General features: G+C 50.6%; 1 protein-coding gene across 1 annotated transcript in view; it reads left to right on the top strand.

The window, feature by feature from the left end:
* Nucleotides 1-6,692: 6,692 nt before the first annotated feature.
* SHC3 (SHC adaptor protein 3) overlaps nt 6,693-19,534 on the top strand; it is a 139,492-nt gene continuing 126,650 nt past the window's right edge. The window contains 2 exon segments of the mRNA XM_023744573.1: nt 6,693-6,761; nt 6,763-7,152. Coding sequence (XP_023600341.1) covers nt 6,693-6,761; nt 6,763-7,152 — 459 coding nt within the window.

A 19,534-nucleotide genomic window follows, 5' to 3' on the forward strand; every position in this document is an offset into this window, starting at 1 on the left:
TCTGCAGAAGAAAATCTGCCACCCTGGTCTGGCCCCAACTCCTCCCTCCCCATCAGATGTTCTATAAGTGGCTCATGCTTCTTCCTGCCACACATCCTGTGCTCTCATGCCCTCTTCCCCCAGTGCTCAGCCACCCTACCCCTTCCCACATTGTCTTGCAAAATGAACTCCCTTTCATTCCCAACCTCCTCCCAGGATGACCCCAATCTTTCCCAGCCTTCTGTGCTTCTGTGGCACCATCAGGGACCAGCTGCTCTCTCCACTTCCCTCAGATGTGCATCCCTGAGGATTCAGGCTGCCATCTTCCTAGGACCTCAAGACCACAGGGTCTCTTTTGATCTTTCTTCAGGGGACACTTCCATCTCTGTCCTTCCTCTGTCCACTCCTGTTAGCCTGCCTTCTCTTCCCCCCTCTCTGCTGTTTGCATCTCGAATGGGCCTTCCACCTAACGATTTGCTTCCTTCCAGCTAGCACATAGGCAGGGGGCACTTTTAGAGGGAATCACACCCTGCAGCGATGCTTTCACTCTTCCTCATTTGTCAGCAGTGTTCTCTGTTCCCCTCGGCTGTCATTCTAAATGTACACCTTCAACTTGAGTTCCTTCCTTTCACAGACACCTCTCACTTTTTAAGTACAGCCTTTGCTCTTATTTTACAGAGAAAACAGACACACTCACTATAGCGGCCTTGGTCTAACAACCCCTCCCTGCCCCGCCCGGCCTGCCTAGCCTATGGTGTGTCTGGGAGGCTGCCTCCTTGCTCCGCATTATAGAATCCTGGACCTCTGGCTTCCAGTGGGGTTGGATAATGGGAGGCACCAACAGAGGACTGGGGAGTGGGGACAGAGACTGAGTATTTCTTCCTTGTTCCCTCTTCATCATTGCCTCCACCTCAGTCTGTAACTTTATTTCTCCAAAACTACAGCTCCCCATGGTAGGCCCCCTCCCCTAAAATTCCAGCTGGAATTCCACAGTTCCAGTGATTCAATTGCCTGCCTGTTCTTTCAGCCCTAAGTGTGGAATGGTTAATGGTTCTCAGGAATGCTTGGTGTGTCACCGTCCTTTGGACTTCCTTAACTCCATCTCATTAAGGTCTCTGCCTTAGAACCACCTTTTTCCTACTCAACCCCAAATGACCTGCTCCTCAGTTCCTCTTTCTCCCCAACATCGCTCTAGGGCACAGCTCCACCCATACTCGAGCCTCAATCCCTCCTTCCTGCAGCTCCATTTCTTCGCGATGTTCTACTCCCTTGCTCTAAACACACCCCTAACTTCCATCACCTGCTCTATATTCGGCTGCACTTCCAGCTATTGGCCTCTGTCTTCCCTTTTGTTTCGTTCAGTCTTCTAAAAAGTATGACTTTTTTCATTCATTTACTTGACTTGTTTTTTGTTCAGTTGGCACCATCCTGTGACCTCTTTATTATCCTTGTGAGGTGCCCAGTGATGGGTGACCACCACATCCAGCCGTGATTCTCAGCATGCACCTCCTCACGCTCTCTGAATAGGGTGAGGATGTGAGTCACATGGCCCGGCCAGCGCCTGATATTGGATGGTCCTGGCATGTTTTGTAAACCTTCTGCTCCTCGGTTTCTTCCTGTGCAGAGTGGGATGTACGCTGTATCTCACAGGTCACGGGGTCTGAAGGAGATGACGTTGCCTGGCACATGGGGGCGCCCAAACAAAGCAGTGTCAATGGCACTGCTGCTCTTGCTGACCATCACTGTCTGTGTCCCTCTGAAGTTCACATGCTGAAACCCAGCCCCATTTGGAGATGGGCCTTTGGGCGGTGGGTAGTCATGAGGGTGGAGTCAGTGCCTATAAAAGAGAACCCAGAGATCCTCCTCCCCTTCTGCAATGTGAGAACAAGGTTAAGACAGCGTCTGTGGAGCAGGAAGTGGGTTCACAGAAGACTAACCTTGATCATGACCTTCTAGCCTCCAGAACTGTGAGGAACAAATGTTGCTAAAGCTGCCCCAGTCTGTGGCAATTTTGTTACGGCAGCACAAGCAGATTGAAAACACGGCATCCACCAAACCAGTTTCCATATGCATTCTCCCAATCCTAACCATGTTTCCTGAGCTCCCATCTGGGAAGATTGGTCTTTCCTCCAATTCCTTCTTGTTGATCTTCCTTCCTAAGCTTACACGGGTCACTGAAGAGCTCAACTTCACCTGCACACCAACGATCTTCAAATTCCAACCTCTGGCCCTGCCTGCTCCTCGGCACACACATCCTCATGACAGCGCCCAGCCCGCACAGGCATTGAGACTCACCCCTCCCCTTCCTCTGGCTGCCTGTGCCTTTCGTCCTAAGGGGTGAGCCTCACTCAGCCTCACTGTCCAAGTCAGACGCCTGGCCTTTGCTTTTCAGTCCTCTCCCAGGAGGTGAAGAGGGCCCTGCCCCCGCTCCACAGCAGGCCACCTGCCGGGTGTGATGTGCAGGTGGCTCCCACTGTTCACTCCTTTGGGAGCTCAGGCAGAGGCCCTGCTCCTGGGGCAGCTGAATGAATGAGGAGTGAGGAGCTAAAGGGCAAGGGGGCCCTTCAGGCCCCAGGGGGATGGCACGTGTGGCTTCATACAGCCCCACTTCTCTTTATCCCTGTCCTGTGGCCTCCTCCTACCTTCCATGGAGATTGGTCCCTAAAAAACATCTTACACCCTAAACTCTATCCCAGCTCTGTCTCCAGACAAGCCGCCTGACCCTGGTCCCTCCTCCATCCCTGTCATTCAGGTCATTTTACCTTCTCACTGCATCTTGAACCCATCCCCCTCCTTCTTTTCCCTCCACCAGTGCCTTCTTTCAAGAGCTCATCATTTTCCACTGTACTGTTATGTACTACCCTCTCGGCTCCCCACAGCTGCCCCACGTCACCGTCAAGGCATCCAACATCAAATGCAAACTGGACTGGGCCACATTCTCCAGCCCCTGCAGGCCTCCCCGGGCATCTCAAGTGAGTTATGTGTTAATCTTGGACCCTCCTGGCCAGGTCTTCTAGTGGCTTGGCTTCCGAATATCTCCTCTAAATCAACACTCTACATGGGATTCCTGGAAACACTGAGCTGGCTCAGCCTTGGTTGTTCCCCACACAGCCTCTCCTCCTGGGTTTCCCCTCCTCTGCCGGGGAGACCCTAGCAATTCCGCAAAACTCCGCTGCAGTCACCCCGACATCCTGAGGCCAAACTCAGCACACTCCCCTCTGGGCAGTGTCTGTGTCTCCCACACACTAAAACGTCCCCATAGCATTGCACTATGTTATGATGCTAATTTTAGACTTTCTGCCTGTCTCGCTAGAATGAAACCCTCTGGGGGCAAAGCACCTTCCCCAGGGCCCAGGTCATGATCCCTCATCAGGCAAGCACGGGCGGCCTCTGAAGCAGGGAAAGGCCAGCCTCGGGCTTCTCCCAGGGCCCCCAGAGGAAAGCAGCCCTCCCTCCCCCTGAACTATCCTGGGGACCACGTTGGACCTCGGACCTAAAGCACTGGGAGGTAATACGGTTGTGTCATTTTAAACACTGACCGTGTGGTTAAGGTAGAAATAAAAAACCAATATACTTTTTAAATGTTTAAAAGAAATTTTTTTTATTATCGATTTCAGAGAGGAAAAGGGAGAGGGAGAGAAACATTAATGATGAGAATCATTGATGGGCTGCCTCTTGCACACTCCACACTGGGGATCAAGCCTGAACCCGGGCATGGGCCCTGACTGGGAATCAAACCGTGACCTCCTGGTTCATAGGTCAACACTCAACCACTGAGCAACACCGGGCAGGCATTAAGGAGCTATTAAATTAATAGCTTCACTCCTCACTTTTAAATTAATAGATTTAAAAAGAGAAACTGCAATAACCTGGAAAGGCTATGGAAAGGACCCAGGCTGCCTGGCTTTCTGGAGTCTCAGGCTGACTTAATAATGGTTTCCTTTTTTCTGTTTTCTTTGTGTTGCCAGGCTATGAAATTTTCACCTATCATCCTCCTCTGCGTTGTCTCAGGCTGGTAAAGCAGACAGTCAGGCTTTGGGGGCGGGGTGGGGGGTGAGGGGGTCTCTAAAATAAGCAGGCACAGCCCAGGGAGGCCCACAGGGCTGTCCCGGGAGGAGGGGCGGGCTCCTGGCTGGGCTGGGCTGGGCTGGCGGCTGCTATTTTGGTGCTGAGCTGCCTTTGGGGTTTCTTCCCGAGAAGTGAGGTTCACTGTGCTGTTGTGCTCCTGGCCTGTTAGTCACCCTCTTTGATGATATATCATTTACATTTGGTACACTTACATTGCTATTTATATTTAAAAATGGCCAATTCCTTCCATTTGCCTCATCACAGTAAAAAAAAAAAAATGTCTCCGGTTGGCTGAGGGTTAATGTCTAGCTTTGGATTTTTTTCTTCTTGGAGACTTGACGTGCAGGCGTGTTCTATATTCCTTTCACAAAAAGGATGCAGGCGAGCTCCGAGGTTTTGAATGTGCCTTCACTGTGCATTCATAATAAACGCTGAACTGGATGGCACATTCATGGCTGCTCGCAATGTAAATGAATGGCTGAATGAAAGTCGGGGGCACAGCTCACCTCCAAGAGGGCAGTCCTGTTCACGGCTACCCGGCGCCCAGTGGTGTTTTATTTTCCTTGAAAAACCAGCTTTTCCTCTCTGTGTAAGGGAGGCGGCGGGCACTTCCTCCCGGCATCTTTGTGACCAGGCTAGCTTTCTTCTTTTTTCCCTCCCAACACTGCCTTTGGATGAAAGATCCCGCCTTTGATTGAAATGGAACCTTCCACTATTGAGCAAGCCTTTGTTGAATGAGTCATCGCGGCGGCTGCTCATTGGCTGAGGCCCCTGGAACCAGGGATTGCCTGGCACCGGCTGCAAGGCCCGGCTTCATTCACAGAAATGCTGGCTCCTTCGCTAGCCCTTTCATTCACACAAACAGCATTTCATTCACATTTTGCTGTTTTTGTCTAAAGATCAGGGTTTGCGAATGATAGGGCATTTCCGCTTTAGATTTTGGGGGGGCTTTGATAGCCATCCCAATCACCTATGGGGTGTGCATTTGCTGTTGCTATGCAAGCAAGGGGAAGGGAAAAGATGAGAGCTGCCGGTCCTCCTAGGCCTGCGCCAGCGGCTGGGAGCCACTGCTCCCCTGTGCTCCTGCGCCCAGCAGTGGCCCACCTTGGGGGGCACCAGTTACAGCTGCTCCACAGAGCTCTTCAAGCCTCGGTGTGTCCTGTGTCACATGTCCAGTCGTGGGTGTGAGAAGACGCAGGGTGACCTGATAGTGTGTGAGAGGTAAATTCATGTGCTGGCACAGAGGCAGCTGGAAATGTGGACAGGGAGCGGGCCATGGTGCTGGGCAGCATGGTGCTGGGCAGGCTATCAATGCATGGCGAGGGTGGAGCCCATGGGAACAGCAGTGGAGGGTTCGAGCCTCGCAGCTCTCCAGGGGTTTCCCATTCCCTGCTCTCCTGAGAGGAAGGAGGCCTGTGCAGTTCTGCAGCCTGAGTCTGACTCCTGAAAGGAAGGCATTTCCCGTGGATTTGATGTGTAGTGGGTGGGAGCAGCTGCACCCCCTCCCTTACTGTAGGGCTGTGAGCTGCAGCTGAGGGACACTGACATGTACTTGCAGCGTTCTTAGCATTTTCCCAGAGCTTGAGCACACGCAGGTGGAATAAAGGCTCGAGTACAGCCCCCCTGGAGGGGGTTTCTGGAGCCTGCTGCCTTCACGGGGGAGCACTGGTCTTTTCTTGGCGGTAGGTTTCCCACTGAGCCCCCCTGCAGACTGCCCCAGCCAGCAGGGGAGGGTCCTAACCTCTCTGTGCACAAGTTCACAGGCAGATTTTCTTTTCTTTTCTTTTTTGGGGAATTGCATTGCCACAAAGACACTTGTCATGGCTGCACTGTTGATTTGAAAAGAAAACCCCAGAAAATTGGTATTTTATGTTCACTTGGGAGTGAATATTTCTCTCTTTTATTTTTTATTTTGCTATTTAACAATCCCTGTTTGCTTTCCAAATCAGAATTCATGAGGATCTGCTGGAGAGCTTATTCTTAAAAAGCCTTCGTCACATTTTAACGCATCCCTGTCAGAATCTTACAGGCTCACACAGAAGGGCTGTGGGAGAGAAAGTCCTGGCAGAGAGGCACGGGCTCCAGGAAGTTCCTCTGCTCATCCGGGGAGACTGGGCTTACCTCTGGTGCAAAAGCTAGGTGGGGAGGCAGGGGAGGTGAAAAATCAAAGGTTGGAAAGAAAGAGCTGGGAAGGTAGAAAAAGGAAATGTGAGAACTGATTGGCTCTGGCGTGCTGGTGGGTGTATGAGGTTTTCTTGTTCTTCTCTCTCTCTTTTCCCCGCAGGAAGTGATTTGCAGCGCTCACCGAGCCTTTGTTGAGAAGGGTCTCCGCTCACAGTGAGTCACGCTTTTGCTGTGAGCAGCCCGAGCAGCAGCTGGGCGCTCAGCAGAGGAAACTATGACTTTTGCAAAGCGAGCGCGCCGCCCTCGGCAGCCGGGTCCGGGGTCCGGGCTGCGCGGCCCCGGCGGCTCCGGGCGTTAGCGGTGGGAGGGCCGCGCCCCCGCCCGCACCCCGGACCCCGCCGCCGGCTGGGGCCGCCGAGTTCTGCTCTGGGGGACCGCGGGCACGCCTGCTATGCGCGGCACCCCGCGCCCGCGCCCGCACCTTGCAGCGCCCGGGGAATGCGGCGAGCCCACGGAGGGGCATGCTTCCACGCACCAAATACAACCACTTCAAGAAGGACTCGGTGACCTCGGTCGATGACCTTCTGCACAACCCTGTCGGTGAGCGGCGGCAGCAAGGTCTCGGCGGCGCGCGCGGCCCCCGCGGCGGCGGCCCCCTACCTGGTGTCCGGAGACGCGCTGCGCAGGGCGCCGGACGATGGCTCCGGCAGCCGGGGTCACCTGCTCCACAAGGTGTCCCACCTGAAACTCGCCAGCTCGGGCCTCCGCGGCCTGTCCGCGGCCAGGGAGCGGGCGGGCGCCCGGCTCTCGGGCAGCTGCAGCGCGCCCAGCCTGGCCGCCCCGGACGGCAGCGCGCCCCCCGGCCCCCGCGCCCCGGCCATGCGCGCCGCCCGGAAGGGTCGGCCCGGGGAGGAACCGCCCCCCAGCGCGCCCCCCGCCAGCGACCAGGTGCTGGGGGCCGGAGTCACCTACGTCGTCAAGGTGGGTGCGGGCGCGGGCCGCCGGGTGGGGAAGCTCGGGTGCGGGCGCGTCCGCTCCGGGTGGGTCCCCTTGCAGGCCGGGAGGTGCGCACTCCTTCGCAGCCAGCTCTCCTGGCAGCGGGCACCGGGCACCACAAACGCGCCCGCTGCGATCCGTTGGGAGAAGGTTTAAAAACGGTGACTTCACTCTGCCCTGGTTTCCCTTGGCCGCACTTCTCTGGCATAGCTTCACCACCTCGCTTTGCCAAGTGTCCGGCCAGTGCCCCTCTGGCATGGCCCTGTGCCTGGGAACTGTGCGCCAGGCCTACCTAGGACGCGGTGAACACACTGGGAAGAACTGGGCGGCCGTGATGAGCATGTCGGTGGCCCGGCCTCTGCTGTGCTTGCCCAGGCAGCAGGGGGCTGGTTTCGGTTCCTGCGGCCAGCATTTCCAGCCTCTCGTGGCGCAGGGAATGCTGTCTCGCTTTATATAAGACAGGCTGTACTTTCTCACCCAGCAAGGTTTTCTTTGGTGTCTGCCCTCCATTACACCGAAAGGTTTTGGTATACAGCAGCAGAAGGAAAATTTGGGACTGTCCCCCTCTCCACCCCACTAGCTTCCAGTTAAACAAATGAGGGGGCTGAGCTGCAGGATCTGGAAAGATTTCCCCTCCAACACAAAGAATTATAACACTGTGTCCGATGTGGCCTATAAAACCCCTCCCTTATGCAAGTATTTTGTGATATTTAAGTAACAAATACCCTGCGCGGACCACCTGGCCTGCCCCCCTCTTGCAAAGGGCTGGCCCACGTCCGGACAGATCTCCAGGCCAAGGGGTGGAGCAGGGGTGCATTATTTCAGTCTGGTCACCCCAAGGCACCACTTTTTATTTAAAAAGAAACGAGAAACAAATCTGTCCCCACTGCGCTGCCCACTGAGGCACCCGCAGGCCGCCTCCTCTGTGTGGACCGGCAGCAGATTTAGTTTAAAAATTCAACAAATCACAACTGCAAGCAAAATATTGTATCTTGGTAATTTTGGAACCAAAATGTTAAAAGAAACAGTTAACTGTGTGGATCATCTTTAACTATCTAAAAAGCACCGAAAAGGAATGTGATTATCAGTGTTAAAAGTGGGGCCTGAAAAGCTGCTGTTTAATTTTTCTTCAGCTTACTAGTAGCTCTGCAAATTGGTTAATATATTTTACAAAAGGCACGTAGATCAGCATAAAGTATGCACATCTGGTTGAATTTGTTATAGCAGAAAAGATTTTTCTTGTATTCCTTCTTGAAAATATATAACCAGGAGCCCAAACCAAACCAAACCAAAAACCAAACCAAACAAAGCACCCCGTCAGCTTTGGGTTGAAGCAGCGATACCGGAATATATTACTTCCAGTTATTAGTATAACTGCTATCTCAAAAAAAAAAAAAAAAGCTACAGTTAAAATAGACAAATCAACCAGGCGAGGCTTTCTATACCTGTCATGTTGAATGGAGAGGGTAATTTTCAAGTGGAGGGAAAATTCTCAAAATTTTGCCTTTAAAGTTTTCCTTTAAAAAGAAATCATTAAAAAAAATCCTTCATCTTGGCTAAGTGTTTGCTCTTGCTGTATGAGGAGTGAAAGTGCCCTGCCGCCCGTCCTGTTGCTGGAGGTTGTGACACCCCAGCAGCAGTTACTGAAACAGGTGGAGAGCTGGGTCTGCTTTGTGGGGCCTCAGGAAAGGGTTGCAGTGACCTGGGCTGCACGGCCCGGCTGGGCAGCGCGTGTGTCGTCACCTGGTCGGTCCTCAGCGGTGAACAGTGGAGTCGTGGGGCGAGCGGCTCAGGGTGCCCTGGAGAGCTTTGAAATCCCACAGCAAAGGCCCAACGCGCACATGCCTGGCTCATGTGACCCCGTGGCCCTCTGTCGGTGCACATTTCCACATCGCCCATGTTGAGTCTATTAGTAAAACCATGAACATACTTTCTTGAAAAAAATTACAAAACTGAAAAAGAAAGTGCCTTCATTTAGTCCTCTTGCTGATTTGTGAATAGTTTTACTGGTATCCTTGCTTGTAAAGATCTCCGGTAGATAGAAAGGGGTCATCTTTCAACATCACTGTACATCAGTTGTAAAATCTAAAGGCTTAGGGTTTGGGGAAGAACTTATTATTCTTTTTTAAAAATTTTTTTTATTGATTTCAGAGAGGAAGGGATAGGGAGAGAGATAGAAACATCAATGATGACAGAGAATCATTGATTGGGGCCTCCTACACTGCACGCCCCTTACTGGGGATCAAGCCTGCAGCCCAGGCATGTGCCCTTGACCAGAATGAAACCTGGGACCCTTCAGTCTGAAGGACGATGCTCTATCCACTGAGCCAAACCAGCCAAGGCTACTAATCTTGATTTAAATTTATTTCTAAATTGAGCAAAACTCCCAAATGATTTTCGGTTTCCTGGAAAATTCATGTGCTGTATAAGCATAGTTCTCACTTATAGAAATACCTGCCTACAATTTTACGATATTAAACACAGATTTATTATTCCAAAATATTTCAACTTAATTCAGTAAAGTAGAAACTGTAAAACACAGAGGCCTGGCAGGCGTGGAGCATCTTTGGAAGAGCAGGTGGTATTCCAGTTAGAGAGGCTGTACAGGTTTAAAGTGGACGAGGAAGGTTGGACACACACAGCCTCCAGGTTTGTACCTTTGTACCCCCCACCCCCACCACCCCTGACACTGGCTTTTTCTTTTGGTGACATGAAAGGGAAAGAACAAGAAAATACGGCCTTGACAGACAGGAAAGGAAAATCCAGCAACAAAGAAGAATGAATATTTTCGTTACAATTCCATTTGGGAACTATTTTAAATTTGTACCAGAAAGCTGATAGAAATATAAAGTATTGATCACGCTGCTGCTCACCTTCAAATTCTATTGCCCAAGAATCCAAGCTGGCTAGGACCCCAAGTGCCCCTGGGGGCTGCGGCTGGTCTTTAGCAGGTTTCAAAGGCCATATTGAGGGGCACCACACACACCACATGCACACCACGCATGCACACCACGCATGCACCCCACAGGCCCACAGAGCAAGCGGTTCAGGAAGGAGAGCAGCTGGGGGTCAGTTCTTAAGGACGGCCACTGGCAGAGGTAAAAAGCTGTCTGAAGACGGGCATGGGCCTTGAGGTGCAGCCTTGACCCTGCCTGATGGGAGGCAACACTGTGGGCTGCACAGGGGTGAGCCCTCAGTTCTGGGGGTCCCCAAAAGAAGGGCTTCTCTTTATATCACATCACACCACAGATGCAAAACAGGGTAAGAAGTGACCAGACTTAGGACCGACTGGAGTGCTCACGGCAGGAGTCCGGAGGCCGTGGGAAAAGTGCCGGCGGTAACCCAGCCCCCGACGCTTCCCCCACAGAGCGACCCCCGTGCTCACCTGTTGGGCTAAAGCCATGAAAGCAGGGCTGTTCCCCATGCTCTTTGTGTGACGAGCCGGCCCTCAGGGACAGGTCCCCTCCGGCCGGGGGACAGTGTGTGCACACTTGGGACTGCTGGCCGTGCCACGTGGGGTCCTGAAGAGCCTTACCCTGTAGAGCTTGGCAGTCCCCCTCTCATGTCCTTTCCCGTGGTCTCAGCTTGGACCCTCTGAGCTTCCCCAGCAGCAAGCTGCTGCTCAGTCTGTCCCCACAGCCTGTCAGCAGGGAAGGAGCCTGCCCCGGGGTCCTGGGGGAGGTGTGGGGTTGAACAGCATCGTCCCCAGCACTGAATCCTTCCTATGAGGCGGGAATGGTCAGAGGAACAGCCTTGGGAGGCTGTGCTCCACACCAGGATGGACCCACGCCCCCGACTCTAACCCCAGACACCGCCTGTCCACCTTCTCTTGCTTCGCAGTCCACATGCTTGCGATGCCACCCGCTGGTTCTTTAGTAAACCTTCCTTCATAAAATGTCAACATTTGTTATGGAGATTTTTCAAACATACATGCAGCATACAAAACATATCGACATCAAAATCAATGAGAATGGTAAGGAGCCTGCAGGCACGCTGCACCCAGCTTCAACAGGGTCGGTTTATGGCCATCAGCACCCCTTCTGCACCCCTGCCTCCCCAACGTGTTTAGGGCCATGGGGCCTCCTGCCTCAGTGCTCAGACAGAACTCAAGTTTTTGATGAATACGTTGCAGATTGGGCTTAATAGCAGTTCAAAAATATGGCAGCGCACGCGCAGCGCTGCGGGCTCGCAGGCCCCTGCAGCTCGGAGTCCTGGGAATGCTGGGAGGAGGCGGAGCTCCCTGAGTCAGCGGTGGTGACACTGGGCAGCCTGAGGTGACGGGGTGGGAGCCTCACCTGCTCGGTCTCCACGGGGTCCCCCTCCCTCCCGGCCCAGGCGCCCCTCTAGCAACAAGGCCATCCTTTCAGAAGTGGCTGTCCTCCCGAATTACTTTAGTTAGTGCACTCCCCGGTTCTCCAGAGGAAGGGAGCAGGGAAGGGCATCTGTGTGGAAGAGATTTGCTCGGAGGGATTCTCCCACGGTTATGCAGGCGGCTGAGCCTCAGGGTCTGCAGGCTCAGGACCCAGGAGGAGCCCCTGTTTCCGGTTGAGTCTGGAGGCGGGGAAAGGCCGCATTGCAGCTGGAAGACCATTAGACAGGAAGAATTCTGGTCCTTGGGGGAAGGTCAGCCTTATTCTATCCAGGCCTTCAGCTGATCGGGTGAGGCTCACCTACACGGGGAGGGTAATCTGCGTTGCTCAGTCTATTGATTTACCTCATCCTCGCAGAAACGAGTCAGGTTTCATCAAATAGTGGGCGTCTTGGGCCCAGCCACGTTGACGCAAGACACGAACCTCACAAGTGAATGCACACACTCTTGAAGTCGTATCTAGAGTGACCACCAGCTGACCCCAAACACTTCTGGAGATTCAGAGTCCCTGGAATAATGGAGACGAGGGAGAGAAGCTAGGAAACAGCTGGCCTGGAAGAATCTCAGATTGCCTCATCTCTCCTGTGGGCGCCCGATGGAAAACCATTTAAAAATTCCTCAAACATTTGTTCAGGTTTACTGTGGGTGGACATTGAACGAGGGCCCAGGGCATGAGACAGATGAACTATGACCCCTGCTCACAAGGAGACACGTGGTGAGGGTGGCGGGGGTTTGTGCTGGGCGTACACTGGCTTGGAGTGGCGGCCCCCACGCCTCCAGGAATGCGGCCCCACACCTGACGCTGTCACCCAGGTAGGAGCGAGCCCCTGGTGGCCACTGTCTGTGTCCGTGATCCGGAAGCTCAGCCAGGGACACAGGCCAGGACGGAAGACAGGTGTTTTTCTAGGTTCAGGTGTGTTACCTGAAAGGAACTGCCATGAGCTGTTTTTCTAATTTGTAAATAAGAATAACAGTTTACAGATGCAGCTTCCTCGGTTTAAGGTTGCCCTCAGGATTTTAAAAAGGGGTTTTGGTGTGTGCGTCTATTTGTTACTAGAGCAACTTGGAGAGGAGGAGAGTGCAGCTTCCTAGAGATGGAAGCAGCCTGGGCTGGGCCCTCTCAGGAGGCCAGGCTTTGGGTGGACGATCTGTGGTCAGGGGGCCCGGGCCCTGGGCCAGAGGAGCTGCCGCCGAGCACCCAAGTGTCCTGGCTTACATGCTGAGAAGCTTCTGTCTGTTGTCCACGTCCACGTGACTGCTGGAAGCTGGGCCCGTTCAGCTTGGTTGCCTCTGGCCCTTCCTGCCCTCACCTTCTCCAGCCCTGTCCAGACCACCCTCTGGTTGGAGACACCGCCTTTTAAAGGTTTGCTGTTTGCAAGGCCGTGGTGGCTGTACTGTCTAAAGAACCGAGCTGGGGTTTTCCACTGGAAGTAGCAACTCTGGGATACATAAAACCTTGTTTGTAGAGTCTTATTTATTCACGGGGGAGGGGAAGGTAAGATTCATCAAGTGATGGTCCGAGGGAAGGTTCTGCTCCACGGCCCCCACTCCCACTCCTGTCTGTGTACCACCTGGGCTAAGACCCGGGGCTGGGGCGCCGGCGAACGGTTCACCCCTGGCTCTGTGGACAGAAACCGCGTGCTCTGTGGCGCTGTGGTAGAAGTAACCACTGCCCCGCCGCCAGGACGGAGGGGGTGCAGCAACACGGCGGCGTTAGCTCCTGGAGTGTAGATGGCAGTAAAATGCCAACGGTGGTCAAGGAGTGTTGAAGTTTTAAGTATTTATTACCTCTTTAAAATTAATAATTTATTTTGCTAGACCCCCTCCTTAGGTCTCTTGCACCTTAAACAGCCTCCCTCCACACACCCATTCTTCCCTCTCATACCCCTTTCTTCCTCATTCACTTCCTCTCCTTATCCACGCCGACATGCAGCAAGTGGCTTCGGATGAAGGACGGTGACTGGGAGAGATTCTTCCATGAGCCCCTGATTATAAAATCCCCAACCCCCTCCACTCTGCCTCTGCCTGCCCCGCCCGCAGCGCCCGCACTGCTGGCCCACAGCGTCTGTCAGGCCCCAGCACCTGCCCTGGAGACGCTTCCCCTTGTGGCCCTGTGCAGCCCTCTCTTCTTCTCACTGCTGGTTCCAGATGGTTAGTGAACAGTCTTACCTCTCCAGGCCCCTACTCATTAATTTACTCCTGTTAATATGCTAATCAGTATTTTAACTAGTGTTGGTTGAGTTTATCGAGGAGGCCTGTGCCAGGGGATGGGGACAGAGGTGAATTAAGTAGGCATGCTTCCTGCTCTTTTGGCATCAGTGGAGGAGCAGAGGAGAGAAAAAACTGGGGACCACATTGGTGGTGGGCTGCGGAAGTCAGGGATGGCTTCTCCAAAGAGCTGCCGAAAGGGAACCCCAAATGATGCATGGGAATTGTCCAGGATGATGGGTGGAACAGGTGTGCAGATGTGTTAGTGCGTGAGTATGCATGTTTGGGTCCATTTCCGGAGGGGGATGGGAACTGAGAGTGTCCAGTGTGGCTGGCTGGAGTGTATTGCATTAGGGGAAGCTTAATTGCATTAGAGGTCCTAAGAGGGAGGCCAGTGCCAAGCAAATGCAGTGGAAGCCACTGGAGACTTTTGGAAAGATTATTCTGTCTTCTTCATGGAGAACAGATTGGAAAGGCAGGAAAGAAAATAGAGGCAGTTAGGAGACAATTAGGAGGGGTGATGGTGGCTTGGACCAGTGTCATGGGCCAAAGGCCAGCGGCTCACAGTGAGCCCAGATCCGCATCCCTTACTGTCTGTATAACACACCCACTCACTGTTTCACGTGGTCTTAAGTGAAGCACGTCTCAAAGTGAACTCATGACTTTCCCCCTGCGCCGTTTCTTAGTTCTCGGTGTCACCATCACCCACTTCCCACAGTCGGGACTGCAGAGCCATTGTACCTCCTTTCCCTAAACCCATCACATCTGCTCAACCACTTAATTCGTTTTTAATCAACAAGGCTTCAAATCTTTCTTTTTTCCTTTTCTCTTGTCCTGATTCATACTTTCATCATTTATGGCTGTGATTGTTACAGTAAACTAACTGGTCTTCAGATGGGAAGGACTCTTCTTTTTAAATTTGAGAAAAGTATTACATGGTTTCACTGAAATGTCACAAACAGTTTCCCTTCAACTCTGCTCCCAATAAGTCTATTTTCCTTCCTTTCAGAGATAATCTTCCACAACCGTTTGCTATTTATATTTTCTTTTTCTTCCTTCCTTTTATCTTTTTTCTTCTTTCTGTTACACAAAGCAAGATGTTCTACATATGTTGCTCTGTGCCTTGCTCTTTTCACTTGGAAATCTTTCAAATTAGTACCTACAGTTCTGCTACATTCCTTTTTGGCATTTGCTTAATATTCAAATACTAGAGGCCCAATGCATGAAAATTCGTGCAAGAGTAGGCCTTCCTTCCCCCTGGTGCTGGCACCGGCTTCCCTCTGGCACCCGGGACTCAGGCTTCCCTCCTCCGGCTGCTGGCAGGTACCCGGAACCCAGGTTAGCTTCCCTCCAGCCGCCCGCAGGCACCCAGGACCCGGCTAGCTTTCCTCCAGCCACCTGCAGGTACCCGGTACCCAGGCTGGCTTCCCTCTGGCCCCAGTTTCATCAGGAAGGATGTCTGGAATGATGTCCAGTCTAATTAGCATATTACCCTTTTATTATTATAGATATGGATGTGCTAATAATTTTCAAACAGTTTCCTGTTGTTAGACATGTAGGTAGTTTCCAATTTCTCACAGTTAATAAAATAATGAATATTCTTCTTCATGCATCTTCCCTTTGGGCACATATTTTGGCCTGTGTGTACAAGTGTAGCTAATATTAATCCTGTTCTTATGGCTTTGGAGGACCTAGAGCACAAAGATAATTTTATTGGTGAAGGTCACTTTTCCACTCCCGGCTACAGAGTGAGGCCTCCTGTACTCACCCATTGAGGAGGGTATTTACTATGATGCACACTTTCATAAGTTAAGAAAAATTCCTGCAACTCTAGTTTTCCAAATTAAAAAAAAGAGTCTGGAATGGTTGAATTTTTTTCAAGGGTTTTTTTTCCTTACATCTAGTAAGATAAATATATATTTTTCATCTTTTTTTAAAAAATATATTTTATTGATTTTTTACAGAGAGGAAGGGAGAGAGATAGAGTTAGAAACATCAATGAGAGAGAAACATCGACCAGCTGCCTCCTGCACATCTCCCACTGGGGATGTGCCCGCAACCCAGGTACATGCCCTTGACCGGAATCGAACCTGGGACCTTTCAGTCCGCAGGCCGACGCTCTATCCACTGAGCCAAACCAGTTTCGGCTATTTTTCATCTTTTTTCTGTTAATGTGGTGAATCATTTGTTGGTGTAAAATATGTATCTCATCTTTCTAATGAAAAGCTCTATGTTGTTTGCTTCACTTTTGGGATGCAATCCGAACTCCTCATTATGAGGTACAAACTTTCCTGGTTTGTACTTCATCCCTGACCCCTCAACCCCCAATACTCCACTGCCTGAAACAATTTGTTCTCCCCCAACCAGTTGCTCCTCTGGCCCTTGCTCAAATCTCCCCTTCTGGGCCCCTCTCTCCGTCCCACCTTAGAAACTGTCAGCTCTCAAGACCAGGATCTGTTCCTTCCTGTCTCTCCCATGAGGGCAAGGTTAGTGGTCACTCCTCAAGGTCTCCATGGCTCTGTGGATTCATCTTTCTTTTCATCAATTCAATTCACACTAAACGGGAACCTACAAGATGCTCAGCACTGGGGCCCTGAGGACCCAAGATGAATTCCGTTGTCCAGCTTTTCAAGGCAATCATCCTTCAGAGGGATTGCATGTGTGTGACAGAAAGCCACGCACTGTGGGAAAGGTGGGCAGCCATCCTTCCCGAGACTTCCCTGGGGAAAGAGCCTGTGACAAACACTAAGATGCAAAGCTACAGGGATACAGTGGCTGTAGGACACTGGTCAGCAGGGACCTGTGGGCCTGTTTGTCCAGTATTGGGATTTAAGAACCTAACTCCAAAGAGGCACATTTCAAGCTCTCTTAAGAGCTGCTTGGTAATTGTTGTTTCTGTGACTGGTGTGTACAACATAGCCCACTCAAAGTCTATAGGCTGTGCCCTAAGCAGTAGCATCACTAGCAGACCCATGAATTCTGGTTTTTCTGCCTTTTCTCATTAAAACTAATTACAGGAGAATTTCAGTAAGAGAATCAACTTTAACAAGAGCCACGAGTGAACATTATTAAGTTAAAATATCATGTAGCCAGATTTCACCAGGATGTTTCCAAACAGAAAGCCAAGCTCCTGAACACCCCCCTGCCCACCGCTAATTAAAGCCCATGGGCATGTGAAACAGGACAGGGAAGGGAATGTAGCAGCAAGTATGTTCTGAGGGCTCCATTGCATGCCTGTCCTCTGGAAGGAATTGGAGATTGGGAAGGAGGTGCAGGGCAATTTTCCAAAAGGAACTTGCAATCCAGTTGAGCAGGTCAAGTTGCTCCTTAGGGGGAAAAAATGTTCAATAAGGAGGAATGACTGGGGGCTGGAGTTGTCAGGAAAGGCTTCACAGAGGGGCGGGATATTTTCTGGGTCCTGTAAGACTGTCCAGATCTGAGTGGGTGGAGAGAGAATGTCCAAGGCAGGAGAACCAGAGTGAGAACGGCTTTGGAGGTGGGCGTGGGCACGGTGCTAGCCCAGGGGATGGGAAAGACATGCTACTGCAGACCAGCCAGTCAGAGGGGAGCGCTGTCCGCTGCTGTTGGTCAGTAACATGAGCTATAGCCCCGTAGAGTAGGACTGCTCCTATGTAATGGAGGAGCCAGTCCAGTGCTGGCCCTGGTTGTGTTGTACTTGATGACCGCGTGCCGTCTGGCTGAGGCTTGCAGGACTGACCTCTTCCTCACCAGGTGACAGTCCTTGAGGGAGCTGAGATGTGTTTCCCTTAGGCTTCTCCTCTCAAGCTACACACTGTCACTCTGTCAGCTGTCTTGACTTCACTGTCTCCTGGATTCTCTTACCTGTTTGCATCCTAGTTTGTAAATTGCAATGAAGAGACTGCCCATGTAAAGAATGTGGTGATGCCCTACCCGGTTCGGCCCAGTGGTTAGTCAGCCTGTAGACTGAAGGGTCCCTGGTTTGCTTCCAGTCAAGGACACGTACCTTGGTTGCAGCCTCCTCCCCAGCCAGTGCTGTAGTCGGGGCGCATGTAGGAGGCAAGCAATCGATGTGTTTTTCTCACATTGATATTTATCTCTGTCTTTCCCTCTCTCTTCCATTCTCTCTAAAAATCAATGGAAAAATATCCTCGGGTGAGGATTGAAAAAAAAGAAGAAGAATGTGGTGAAATTGGAGTTCTGGCTTGGGTTGGTGTCTATTTCATTTTTAGAGTTTTGTCCTGTCCTAAGAATAATTTGGGCTTTAGTTCATAAGCCTAAACTATTGAGAGATGCATTCATCTTTGTCTAAAATACAGTTGCTCTTTTTCCAAGAAGGGATGACAGGGATTTCTTTATGGCTTGTTCGTTATGATCTACAAAGCAGTGTTATTGATGATTTTTAGAATCACACTTCTTTATATCAAAAGGCTCAGTGTAGACTCACCTCCACCACCCATGGCCTCATGACCTACTATCGGCCACTCAGCTGCTGTGAGTTTCCAACCATCAGGCTTTGTCAAGCTCAGAGTTGCAATCAAGAAGGCCAGTGGAATTGTAACTGGGAACAATGCTATTAAATATAGTTAATGCCCCAAAACAGAACTGTGGAATGAGTTCTGATGCATTCACACCATGCAGTAATATGCAGCCATTAAAACAGTGAATTAGAGTCTTATGGTGATTGACTGGAATAGATTTTCACAAGACATTGTTGGGTGAGAAGAGCATGAAGCAATGTGTGTGAAATATGAACCCATTCTTGTAACCAAAACAAGTGCAGAAATGCTTGTAGATAGCCATACTTATAGTTGAAGACATCAACAGCCCACTGTAGGCAATTGATAGAATATCATGCAGAAAATCAGCAAGGATATACAAACCTGAGAACATAACCAACCAACAGGATCTGGTAGACATACTAGAGTGCTCCATGAAACCACAGCAGAATATACATTCTTATAAAGTGCCCATGGAACTTCCACCAAGATAGACCATATCTTGAGCCATAAAATATCTAACCAAATGTAAAATATAGCTGACTTTTGAATAACACAACTTTGAGCTGAGTGGGTCCACTTAATGTGGATTTTTTCAATAAATACTGTAAATGTATTCCTTCTTCCTTATGATTTTCTTAGTAACATTTTCTTTTCTCTAGCTTACTTTGTTGTAAGAATAGAGTAAGTAATACATATAGCATGCAAAATATGTGTAATCAACTGTTTATGTTATGGGTAAGGCTTTCTGTTCAACAGTAGGCTATTAAAATGTTGGGGAGTCAGAAGGTATATACAAATTTTCAAATGCTTAGGGGTTGATCCCTAATGCCTGTATTGTTCAAGGGTCAACTATAATTGAAATTACACAGAGTGTATTCTTTGACTACAATGTATTCAAATTAGAAATCAATAAGGAAGGACAACAGGAAAAGCTCCAAATAGTTGGAAATTAAACAACATGCCTATAAATATTGCATGGGACAAAGGAGACATTTCAAATGAATTTAAAGATACATAGAATTGAATGAAAATGAGGCTACAGCATATCAAAATACAGGGTGGGGGCAAAAGTTGGTTTACAGTTGTGAGTATGTGAAACACAGGGTTTACTCTTGTATTATTATTTATTAATTATTGTATTATTTTAATATGAACAACTGTAAACCTACTTTTGCCCAACCCTGTATGTGGGATGCAGCTAGAACCATGCTGAGAGGGAAATTTATAGCCCCAAATGCTTATACTGGGACAGAGAAAAGTTCTCCAACCAATAATCTGTTAATCTCAAGACACTAAAAAAAGAACAAAA

This window comes from Myotis lucifugus, unplaced genomic scaffold, assembly GCF_000147115.1.
Source record: "Myotis lucifugus unplaced genomic scaffold, Myoluc2.0 scaffold_474, whole genome shotgun sequence".
Lineage (NCBI taxonomy): Eukaryota > Metazoa > Chordata > Mammalia > Chiroptera > Vespertilionidae > Myotis > Myotis lucifugus.